The sequence below is a fragment of the Gouania willdenowi genome, chromosome 18 (genome assembly GCF_900634775.1).
Source record: "Gouania willdenowi chromosome 18, fGouWil2.1, whole genome shotgun sequence".
Classification (NCBI taxonomy): domain Eukaryota; kingdom Metazoa; phylum Chordata; class Actinopteri; order Blenniiformes; family Gobiesocidae; genus Gouania; species Gouania willdenowi.
This window is the reverse complement of record NC_041061.1, coordinates 10231234-10244490: the sequence shown is the minus strand read 5'-3', so window position 1 is coordinate 10244490 and position 13257 is coordinate 10231234. Positions and strand designations below refer to the sequence as shown.

Here is a 13257-nt window from a genome sequence, read left to right as displayed (position 1 = left end):
TTTTTCTTCTGTTCAAATTGTATTGAGGCTGAAACACACAATTATTTCTCCAATGACAACAATTTAAGCCAATTTTAATGACAAAAACACAATTTTCAGTGCGTATACACACACACACACACACACGCAGATAATTCTATTCACACATTATTTACGATTGTTTTTCACACCAGAAAATACACGACAGATTTTGATGATCACACACACACACACGCACACATACACACACACACAGACAAACAATTCATTAGAAAATAATGAGAAATGTCCTCTTTGGGGAACTGATAGATAATTTAATCTGTGGAGGATAAAATCTTTTATACAGTGTCTTTTTCGCGACTCTTTCACACAACAATGACAAATATAAACTGAACCCGTACTAAAAAGTGATAAATGTGGCTGAATTAAAATAAAAATTTTATATTTTTACACATGCAGTATACTGACGACACAAAAGGCACACACTAACACGGCCCCTTGGTTACGATAGCTTAAGTTCCGTTCCAATGATATATTTTGATTATATTGCTGCTTTGATATTAGTAAATATAGTGTCTTTTTTGGTTTAAATTACACAAAAGTGTTAAAACAAGCAATGATTGTCACAATGGACAACTAATGACGTGGAATGTAAAGTTTCGCACAAAAACTAAATTACTGGTGCACGTTTTAGGTGTTTTGTACGGTGGCTCTGAAGTGCAAAGCACGAATGCAAAAGAGAAAACACAAACACAAAAGAATAAACAAAAAACGCAAAAAAAAAAAAAAACACAAACACCAAAAACGAAATACGAATATAGAAAACTCAAATCAGAAATCGCAAGCACAAAAGATGAATGCAAAAAAGAAAAAACAAACCCAAAAAAAGAAAACGCAAGCACAAAAGACAAAATATGAAAGCAAAAAAGAAATCGCAAACACAAAAGACGAAGGTCTTTTGCGTTTGCGATTTCTCAACACAAACACAATAAAAGAAATCGCAAACACAAAAGACAAAATACAAACGCAATAAAGAAAACGCAAATGCAAAAAAGAAATCGCACACACAAAAGACGAACGCAAAAAGAAAACAAAAAAGAAATCGCAAACACAAAAAAGAAATGCAAAAAAGAAAAAACAAACACAAAAGAAAAAAAGAAAACACGAATGTTCTCTCTTTTACATTCCCGCTTTGCACTTCAGGGCCACCGTAGTTTTGTGCGTGTGTAATATTTTCATGGTTGACACTTAGTTCCCACTTGGTATTTTCTCCAAGAGATCGTCTATTATAAGCAACTAAGACGTTTAATAGTAAAATAAATCTTAATGTGATGCTCCATAACTTGCAACGTGAACCTTGCACACATCCTGTGGCGAGTGCACACTTCCTGTTGGTCCAACTTCCGGTTTGCAGGCAACTTCCCGTACCAACTGCACCTGTTTTGGAGTGTTTCCTATGAATCACCCAACGCACGGCGTCCAAATATCAACTTTCACACTTTAAAGTATAAAAACAAGTGCACAATGTTTGGCTAAAACATATGGTGGTAAAGCTGTGGTTCATGTCCCCGCCTCATCGTGAAGCAGATGTTCTGACATCTGTCCCTTTCCTTTGTGTGAAATGAGCACCGGCAACAGCAGCAGCAGAGTTCGTCCAAAGTGGAGGAGGAGTGATTCCTGGTCCCGCCCACTCCTCCCGTGCTGATGTTGAGATGAGTTTTTGGGTTTAATAGAGTCTAATGTTGGTTCTCGTCTCTCTTTGGAAGGCTGGAATCTTTAAAAGCAACAATCAGAGACAATGTTGTCAAGAAAAACATGGTGAGTGCAGACGTTACCTGGGTTTTCTACCGGTTCTCTTTGTCTGAACTGTTCATTTCCTCCTAGAGGGGAAAAAACAGAACAGTTTCACCAACACTTTTCTATAATGAGGGACTGTGGGTGGAAATTAAGGGTGTATATATATATATATATTGCGTTATTTCACCACGCAATTTTCGTATTGCGCTAACATATGCATAATGCCCGGTCACATTTACTTGTTCTCGCTAGTTTTAATTTTTTTTAATATACAAGTTGTATTTCATACCATTTTGTACTTATTTAGTAAAGGTGAATTTTGTAATTATTGATATCACAATGTATATCGTATATGGTTTAGTACTGGCATATATCGGGATATATTGTATTGTTTAGTATTGGGATATATCATGTTTAAGTCTTGAGATATATGCTATTGGGATATATGGTATCGTTTAAAATTGGCATATATTGTATTGTTTAGTATAGGGTGATATCAGCTTATAGACTTGGACTTTCTTTATTGTCATTCACACTTGAATTTTACAGTACAGATGAGAACGAACGAAATTGAATTGCATTGGCTCGTATTGCAGGATATAAAACAGGATATACAGTATTGCTTAGTATTAGGAAATATTGGCATATATCGTATTGTTTAGTATTGAGATACAGTATAATCGTATTGTTTAGTAGTGAGATGTAAAATCGTGAATCGTATTGCCGATTCATGGCAATGCACACCCGTAATACTAATTAACGTTAGTGGATAATTCAACAATTTATTATCAGGAATATTATTATCAGGAATTTAAGAAGGTTGATTAATGACTCCATTCACTTACTTTTCTGCATAACTAAGCAGCTGTACTGCCTCCACAGGTTGCTGTTTGGGTGTTTTTTTGTTCCCGTAGCGTATATATAAACAGAGCTGTCAGCACCACACTGACCTGCTGGGACTCTGACGTGTTGCGGCTCTTCAGCTCCACCTCAGTGGGTGACACGGGGCCGCTACGGTAGGAATCCAGCCGAGAGCGACGCTCTCGGGACACTTTTTCACACTTTGTCACACGAAACCTGAAGGAATCAAATACACAAAGCAGTTAAACTAAATAAGTGATGTTCAGTGTGTCAGACACACACACACACACACACACACACACACCCCCCCCCCCCTAAACATGACAGTGGAGGTTTTGTTTGTCCTCTGATTTGTGAAGAGAAGTTTGTCTATTTTTGTGCATGTTTAAATATAAATGAAAAATACTGGAAATGTATTTAAATACAATTATAAATTAAACAACAAGGATAATAAATAAGTAATAATTTGTTCAGAAGTCAACCTGCAGCAGAGAACGTCATCACAAAAAAATGTAGTGGAACATCATTAATCTAAATAAATCAAATTCAATAAATAAATGAATCAAACTAAATAAATACGTCATACTAACTAAATAACAATAAATAAATCAGACTCAATAAATAAACCCAAATAAACAAATAAAAACAAACACAAACAAAATGCATCAAACTCAGTAAAAATAAATAAATTAGACTAAATAAATAACACAAAATAAATACATACTAAAAAAATTCACTAACTAACCTAATTATTTAAAAAGGTAAATAAATAAATGAATATATCAAACTAATAAATATATTTATATAATACGAATAAATTAATAAACCAAACTATTTGAATAAAAACAAATAAATACACACTGAATAAATAAATAAATAAATAAATCAAACTGAATAATGCAGTTGAACTAAATAAACACATGAAACTAAATAAATAAAAAGAATACATACTGTACATCAATTAAATAACTAAATCAAACTAAATACACCAAACCAACTAAATAAAATAAATAAATAAAAACTAAAATAAATATAACTGAATAGATTCTTTCAAAAAGAATTAATTAAATCAAACTAAATGAATAAAGCAAAAATAAAAATTAAAAAGTAAAGGGGAACAAGAACATAAGAAAGCAATGGTGTGTTTTCCACGTCACTGCTTTTGTTCAGCTGGTTTTTTTCCTGATGAATGTTTCTAGTTAATATTTAACTGCTGACCTTGGAACCAACATGAAGCTCTTTGTTTTCCTCTGTCCACTCCTTTGCATTTTAAAGCTGCTACAATCACTCCCCCCACCTCCCCCTTTTATCCCACAGGCCCCGCCCACCTGCCCACAGCCAGCACGGTGACCTCCCGGCTGGGCTCTGTCCTGCGTCCTGCCGAGGGCCTCCTCATCAGGGGCCACTTCTTGAGGTTGCAGCGGTTGCAGATGTTCTTGTGTCCTCCCAGGCCCCCGATGGTGTGCAGGTGGTTGCACGTGTGTTTGGGGGCCCCTGGGGGTGCCCCCGGAGAGATGGGCGTCATGGGAGGGGAGCTTGCCATGGGGGACGTAGGAGTGACTGGAGCACTGAGGACGGACAGAGAGAGAGAGAGAGAGAGAGAGAGAGAGAGAGAGAGAGAGAGAGAGAGAGAGAGAGAGAGAGTAATCACAATGATTAGTCACATGACTAAAAAGTTGTGGAAAATCAGGTCTGTGTGCGTCTCTGCAGATCAGGATCAGACTGACCTGAGAGTTTAAACACGGCTGCTGCTTGGTTGAAGGGTGTGCGACGTCGGATTTGTTTGGGACTGCAATGATACTGTTAATAAATGATGTCATAAATGCTTTACAAACTCTGTGTGCATCTAAACTGACTGTTGTGGATTAATGACACTAAAGCTACTGAACCTCCCACTTTTCCATAGTAATACATACATCCTACGGACACTGCACTCGTAAAATAGAATTCAAAAACAACTCTTTTATATAATATTATTTATAAAGAAAACAAAAAGAATCTTGCTGGAATAGGTAGGCGGGAAGTCAAGGAAACATCAAAGCGATCAACATACGCCTCTGGCGAAGACTGGCAGTTGACAGTCGAAACATGTCGCAGGAGATCAAAGTGAATTTCCGAAGAATAAATAAGACCTTAACATATTATTCAAAAAGAAGACAAAAAGTATGTTGCTGGAATCAATCTATCCATGTTTAAGCCTTAAAACTGGCTTAAAAAGGTTGTTTAGGATGCCTGTTTGGACAGCTTCCCTCTGACATTAGCATTCAATAAATTCTGCCTATGGATGTGTCTCCTGACCTCAGCTCCAGCCTCTCTAAGTGATCAACTGGCTCAGTGCCAAAGAGGCAGGATCATGGATTATATGTAGGTCTGCTGTATATATATTTGAACAACGGAGAACATTGTCGTTTCGTTTGTGACGGCAGAATACCTCCAGAGCTAATCCTCGCTAAGGATAACACTCATCCTCTCTTTATCTCCATTCCCACCAGGACAACAAGTATCACAAGGACTAACGTGATGCTTCACATGAGACATTGATATGATGTCAGCCTGAGTCATTAGATGACGTGACTGAAACAACACCAAAAACTACGCAAACAGAAGAACTTTCTGAACGTCTTTAGAATTTGGGCAGCTTCTTTAACCTTCTTAAACTAATTAGTAACAAAGATCTATTATTCAGCTTAAGACCAATCATCTAAAGTGCATTCATGGGATGGGTTATTATGTATCACTTTTAATGAAGTGGGAACACTTTATAATTTCATATAAAGATGTTGACGATAAAGATAAAAACATATTAATCAGTGTTGATTTTGTTTGATGCAAAGTTTACATAGTTTTTGCAGAAAGCACTTTGTCACGTGACAAAAACGCAACAATGACTAAATTGTAAAAAAAATAAATGAATAAATAATGCACGCAAACTAAAACTTTATGAAAATGTATTAATAATTTGTTAATTAAAAATGAAACGATAACATCAACAAGACTGTGGATGAAACTATGTCTGCAACAGTTACAGCAAAACAATGAAGCAGAAAGAGGAACCGATGGGTGGACAAACTTCACCTTTAATGTGAATAAAAATAAGACCTAACACACATTGTGTCACCATTACCATTACCTGTGTGTATGAGCATTTATAAAACTGTATAAACACTAATAAGTGTTAATAACACCATATTAGTGTTAATAAGCAGTAAAAAAAACTTTATTAGTGTTGGTAAGCTGTAATAAGACTATATAGTGTAATAAGATTAAATTAGTGATATTATGAGGTAATAAGGCTAAATTAGTGTTAATAAGCTCTAATAAGGATATATTAGTGTTAATAAATGCTAATAAAGATACATTAGTGCTAATATGCGGTAATACGTCTAATTAGTGTTAATAAGCTCTAATAAGGATATATTAGTGTTAATAAACGCTAATAAAGATACATTAGTGCTAATATGCGGTAATACGTCTAATTAGTGTTAATAAGCTCTAATAAGGATATATTAGTGTTAATAAACGCTAATAAAGATACATTAGTGCTAATATGCGGTAATACGTCTAATTAGTGTTAATAAGCGGTAATAAGGATATATTAGTGTTAATATGCGATAATAAAGATACATTAGTGCTAATATTCGGTAATAAGGCTAAATTATAGTTAATAAGCTGTAATAAGGATATATTAGTGTTATTATGCGGTAATACATCTAATTAGTGTTAATAAGCGGTAATAAGGATAAATTAGTGTTAATATGCAGTAATAAAGATACATTAGTGTTAATAAACGCTAATAAAGATACATTAGTGTTAATATGCAGTAATATGGCTAAATTAATGTTAATAAGCTGTAATGAGGATATATTAGTGTTAATATGCGATAATAAAGATACTTCAGTGTTAATATGCGGTAATACGTCTAATTAGTGTTAATAAGCGGTAATAAGGATAAATTAGTGTTAATATGCAGTAATAAAGATATATTAGTGTTAATATGCAGTAATAAAGATACATTAGTGTTAATAAACGCTAATAAAGATACATTAGTGTTAATATGCAGTAATATGGCTAAATTAATGTTAATAAGCTGTAATGAGGATATATTAGTGTTAATATGCGATAATAAAGATACTTCAGTGTTAATATGCGGTAATACATCTAATTAGTGTTAATAAGCGGTAATAAGGATATATCTGTGTTAATATGTGGTAATAAAGATACATTAGTGTTAATACACGGTAACAAAGCTAGATTAGTGTTAATAAGCGGTAATAAGGATATATTAGTGCTAATATGCAGTAATAAAGATACTTTAGTGTTAATATGTGGTAATACGTCTAATTAGTGTTAATAAGCTGTAATAAGGATATATTAGTGTTAATATGTGATAATAAAGATACTTTAGTGTTAATATGCGGTAATACGTCTAATTAGAGTTAATAAGCGGTAATAAGGATATATCTGTTTTAATATGCAGTAATAAAGATACATTAGTGTTAATACATGGTAATAAAGCTAGATTAGTGTTAAAAAGTGGTAATAAGACTACATTAGTGTAAATAAGAAGTAATAAGACTCCATTAGTGTAAATAGGCAGTAATAAAACAACATTAGTGGTAATAAGACTACATTAGTTTTAATAAGCTGTAGTAAATGCTACATTACTGTAAACAAGACTACATTAGTGTTAGTAAGCATACATTAGAGTTAGTAAGACCTTATAAGTGTTAATTATTGTTACAAAGACTGTATACGTGTTATAAACTGAGAAAAGTTTGGAGTCGTGGTTGATGATGTTTGGTAAATTTCGCTCTTATTTTTTTTTCCACTAATGGAGTCAAATTACCACGATGCAATTAGTTTATTTTCAGATCTTTGACTTAATAACAAATGAATAATAACCATTGCTGCGCATTAGCTATAATTAAATATCAAACTTTTAACTTTATTACAATGTGACTCAAGTTTTGAAAAACAGGGGGAGGAGGTGGAGTTGGGGGGGTGGGTGGGGGGGCAGACTTTTGCTGCTCTTAAATCTTAATCCATCCCCCCTCGTGAGGACAAGAAAAATCATCCAGCAGAACCAGTGATTCCTTCTGTAATCTAAGGTCCCAGTTGCACTCTGCTCCCCACTGAGGGATACTAGACGTAAACGCTCATGCAGCTTTACCAATCCCATAATGCACTGGGAAGTGTTCTCCAGCTGCGTGGCCTCAATCAAACCAGAATCAGAGGAAAAACGGCCCTGATTGCCTCCACTGTTCCTGTCGTTCTGATGGAACTTTACCAACCACAAGGAGCTGAGGAAAGATAACACTGGTGGCGCCACCTGGTGGGAAGGTTGTATTACTACTGACTCAGTGGATTCTAACCTGAAGGACACTCACTATATTTTAGTGTTAATACGACTATATTAGTGTTAATATGACTATTTTAGCTTTAGTAAGACTGTATTAGTGTTAATACGACTATATTAGTGTTAGTAAGACTGTATTAGTGTTAGTACGACTATATTAGTGTTAGTAAGACTGTTAGTAAGACTATATTAGTGTTAATACAACTATATTAGCTTTAGTAAGACTATATTAGTGTTAATATGACTATATTAGTGTTAGTAAGACTATATTAGTGTTAATACAACTATATTAGCGTTAATACGACTATATTAGCTTTAGTAAGACTATATTAGTGTTAATACGACTATATTAGTGTTAATACGACTATATTAGTGTTAATACGACTATATTAGTGTTAATACGACTATTTTAGCTTTAGTAGGACTGTATTAGTGTTAATACGACTACATCAGTGTTAATACGACTACATTAGTGTTAATACAACTACATTAGTGTTAATACAACTACATTAGTGTTAATACGACTACATTAGTGTTAATACGACTACATTAGTGTAAATACGACTATATTAAAACTGTATTAGTGTTAATACGACTATATTAGTGTTAGTAAGACTGTTAGTAAGACTATATTAGTGTTAATACGACTATATTAGCGTTAATACGACTATATTAGCTTTAGTAAGACTATATTAGTGTTAATACGACTATATTAGTGTTAATACGACTATTTTAGCTTTAGTAGGACTGTATTAGTGTTAATACGACTACATTAGTGTTAATACGACTACATCAGTGTTAATACGACTACATTAGTGTTAATACAACTACATTAGTGTTAATACGACTACATTAGTGTTAATACAACTACATTAGTGTTAATACGACTACATTAGTGTTAATACGACTACATTAGTGTTAATACAACTACATTAGTGTTAATACGACTACATTAGTGTTAATACGACTATATTAAGACTGTATTAGTGTTAATACGACTATATTAGTGTTAGTAAGACTGTTAGTAAGACTATATTAGTGTTAATACAACTATATTAGCTTTAGTAAGACTATATTAGTGTTAATACGACTATATTAGTGTTAGTAAGACTGTTAGTAAGACTATATTAGTGTTAATACGACTGTATTAGCGTTAATACGACTATATTAGCGTTAATACGACTATATTAGCGTTAATACGACTATATTAGCTTTAGTAAGACTATATTAGTGTTAATACGACTATATTAGTGTTAATATGACTATATTAGTGTTAATACGACTATTTTAGCTTTAGTAAGACTGTATTAGTGTTAATACGACTACATTAGTGTTAATACGACTACATTAGTGTTAGTAAGACTGTTAGTAAGACTGTATTAGTGTTAATATGACTATATTAGTGTTAGTAAGACTATATTAGTGTTAATATGACTACAATAGTGTTAGTAAGACTGTTAGTTAGACTATATTAGCTTTAGTACGCCTATATTAGTGTTAATACGACTGTATTAGTGTTAATACGACTGTATTAGTGTTAGTAAGACTGTATTAGTGTTAGTAAGTGTTAATAAGACTGTATTAGTGTTAGTAAGTGTTAATACGACTATATTAGTGTTAATACGACTATATAAGTGTTAGTAAGTGTTAATACAACTATATTAGTGTTAATAAGTGGTAAAAAAGACTATGTTAGTGTTAATACCACTATATTAGTGTTAAAAAGACTATTAATGTTAATAAGTCTATATTAGTGTTATTAAGCATTCATAGACTATATTAGTGTTCGTAAGCGTTAATGCAACAATATTAGTCTTCTTAGTAAGTGGTAAGACTATATTAGTGTTAATAAGACATATTAGTGTTAGTAAGACAATAGTAGCATTAGTAAGTAGCAATAAGACTATATTAGTGTTAGTAAGACAATATTAGCATTAGTAAGCAGTAGGGATGTAACGATTCACTCAACTCCCGATACGATTCGATTCACGATACTGGGTTCACGATACGATTTTCTCACGATTTATTTTACAAAATGGGAATGTTGACAAATGACTGAAAAATATTCCTTTATTTTTTTGAAAATACTGTACTATTTTCCTTTTGTTTTTCATTGTCAAAAGAATCCCTTGATAAACTATTCAAAATGATGCAATTTAACTAAAAATAAATCTTGAATGAAATAAATAAAGGAATAATACAAATGAAGAAACCTATTAATTTAAATTCTGGTTCTATAATAAACAATTCAAAACTGCACAATAGTTCTTTTTCTTTTTAAAACTGCAACTGAAAATGTATTTTGTGCCTTAACAATTGGACTTTAAAAAAAAAGCAAAAAAAAAAAACAGTCATTTTACTGTATTTACATCAGATATTCGTTTAGACCAGCAGAGGGCGCTGGTAACCCAGTGGTCGGTTGGCATGCAGTTATTCCACCAGTGAAGAAGAGATGCTATGCTAGCAGACAGAGTTAATAGAAAAACCTGACTTTTACAGATATTCACGTAATATTTCAGATATTCTATCGGTGCTAAAGGAGTAAAGAATCATTTATGAGCATGTTTAACAGTAAATGGCGGCCAGAAAGAAAATAGTAGCAGATTCCGCCCGTCACGTCCGCTTCTGGAAGGATTGATATATAGCGCCCTCTGCTGGTGAAAAAAAGTACTGCGATTCAATTTTCAGAGCATCGATGTGAACCGTGGTACCTATGAATCGATTTTTAACTGCCTTACGATTAATCGTTACATCCCTAGTAAGCAGTAATAAGACTATATTAGTGTTAATAAGACGTATTAGTGTTAGTAAGACAATAGTAGCATTAGTAAGCAGTAATAAGACTATATTAGTGTTAATAAAACTATATTAGTGTTAATACTGCAGGCTACTACCACTACAGCTCAGTAGATTTTAAAGTGAAGAACACTCACCCGTCAGAGTCGATGCTGTTTTCATGGACCATCGCTTTGAGGGCGTCAGAGTTTGCTGAGCAGAGAAAGAGAGAGAGAGAAAATTGGAGTCATGTTGGGAATTAACAAAGAGAAAGAACGCGTCAGTGCTTTTAACAGCAGTGTTTAATGAAGGGTGGCTGCCACGCTCACCTGTGGGGAATAGAAATAATAGCAAACGTTTATCTTCATTTTCTTCTACATATTTAGCCTTTAATTTATATTTTAAAAAATGTGTGTGGCGTATTTACATACATAAATGCACCGTTTCATAACCACGTAGACTGTCCATCAAACAAAAGGCTGAACGTGCATTTTTGGCTGGATAGAAATCCCTCTTTATGAATCATTAATGTGTGTTTACTCCATCTGCCTGTGTGATGCTATTAATCTCCTTCAGCTCATGCTTTAATTTAGCATAATTCTGTTCTGGGGACTTGCTGTGATGGGTTCACAGCGCGCAGGAGAAGATGGAGAGCACAGGAGAGTCACAGAGGGGTGACTTTATGTAATAAAGTCTCATCATATGATGAATTACCTAAACATCTGCTCAGTTAGAAAGTCAAAGTTGCCTCTGTGATTTTAGCTGCACCAGGACCTCTGGACTACATTTACTGTATGTTTTAATAATGTTGTCCTTGTTTGATGCTGGTTTAGATCAAGTTTTTAGCAACAAAAAACAACGCACTCTGAAGTTTTTTTTTTCTTTATTGAACCACTGTAATATAGCCAAACATCGCCTCAGGAAATCATACTACGACTAACGTAAATGTAACATCAAAACTAGTATGTAGTACGTTTACATTTTTTAATTATGCACGGTGGGCACACTCGTTATACTCAACCGCCCCATGATGCTTTGCAAGTGGAACATAAAATCGTACAGAGACCTGCTTCAAGCTAAAAAAAAAAATCAAACATCCCTTTTCAAAATAAAAGCATATCTTCTCGTCTTCCATTAGTTTTTTTTTCTACCCTTTTGTGAATAGCGCTGTTGTTTTAAAGTAAACCGGAAGTTAGCATAATGGCAGGTCTCCGAAAATATCCGAAATGTTGGCATGAAATCACTTGCGGCGCGTTCACACCAAACGCGTTTCGGGCGCCAAAATCGTGCCTCATGCCCCTAGTTGGACGAGGGATGCGCTGCAGGAACTCTCGACCCTTAAAAAATGCTCAATTACTATATCTATGTACCAGTAGGTTTACTTTTACAATACCAGTACTTTTTACTCCCTGGGGTCATCCAGCAAGTTTTACTTTGAAAATACTCACTGAACAGAAACACATCTTTAAAACTCCACACATTTTTGTTTGGAATCGGATTAGTGCCAATTTTGATGAAAATAATAATTTTGGGAAAATAAAGAATAAAGTCTAAATGATGAGATTAAAGTTGAAAAATTAGATTAAAGTCAAAATTTTGAAAATAAACTTGAAATACAATATTGTGATAAAAGTCTAAGGTTTGCTATTAAATTCAAATCTACAGAAACGGAAATTTCTACTTTATTCTTGTTTTTCCGACTTTAATCCAGACATTTCCACTTTAATCTCGACATTATATTTCAACATTTCAACTTTATTTCTCGACATTTAGACTTTAATGTCGACATTTTACCACTACCGGTCAAACTTTTTAGAACACCTTAATTTTTCCACTTATTTATTGCAATTCAAGTCATGCAAGTTCAATGACTAGCTTGAAATGGTACAAAGGTAAGAACTGAAAAGCCAGAGGTAAAAAAAAAAAATAATAATAATAAAAAGAGGTTTGGTTTCCCAAAACTTTCATTTCACAATTATAGAAAATAGGCCTTTTTCAGGGAACGCGAAGTGGGTTAAAAATTTAAATCTGTTCTGCAGTAATGAAGGTTGAATCAGCCTTGAAACCCCCTCTGTCTGCATAAAAGCAGTGTTGGAACACACTGTGGTACAAGACCCTATTGAGCACCAGCTGAACAGTATTGTTCATGGATTCCATCGTTTCTTTTTCAACTCAAATTGCTTATTTGCTCAATGTTTTCATTTCAAAGTGCAATGACACAATAAACTGAATAATATTCAGTAAAAAGAAAACTGGAAAAAGTTCTTAAATTTATGACCGGTAGTGTATTCCAACTTTAATCTACATTTAGACTTTAATCGGCCCTGGAGCTCATTAAAACCACATTAGCTTTAGCATGCTAATAATCACATCCCTGAACTCCATCACACGCCTCAAAAATGTAAGTCATTTGGAGTCATTTAGTTAAAAAAGATGGTAAATTGTGACAAATCTGGATTTGTCGTGTTACTCTACCACTTGGATGCTAG

The 13257-nt window shown here is 33.7% G+C and overlaps 1 protein-coding gene across 1 annotated transcript in view; it reads right to left on the bottom strand.

Annotated features, from left to right (window-relative positions):
• Positions 1 to 1044: 1044 nt before the first annotated feature.
• LOC114480867 (RELT-like protein 1) overlaps positions 1045 to 13257 on the bottom strand; it is a 36081-nt gene continuing 23868 nt past the window's right edge. Inside the window, exons 4-8 of the mRNA XM_028475297.1 lie at positions 10927 to 10981; positions 3966 to 4205; positions 2727 to 2853; positions 1815 to 1859; positions 1045 to 1753 (exon numbers count right to left, since the gene is read on the bottom strand). Of these exons, the coding sequence (XP_028331098.1) occupies positions 1824 to 1859; positions 2727 to 2853; positions 3966 to 4205; positions 10927 to 10981 (458 nt within the window). The 3' untranslated portion in view covers positions 1045 to 1753; positions 1815 to 1823. The remainder of the gene's footprint in view (positions 1754 to 1814; positions 1860 to 2726; positions 2854 to 3965; positions 4206 to 10926; positions 10982 to 13257) is intronic.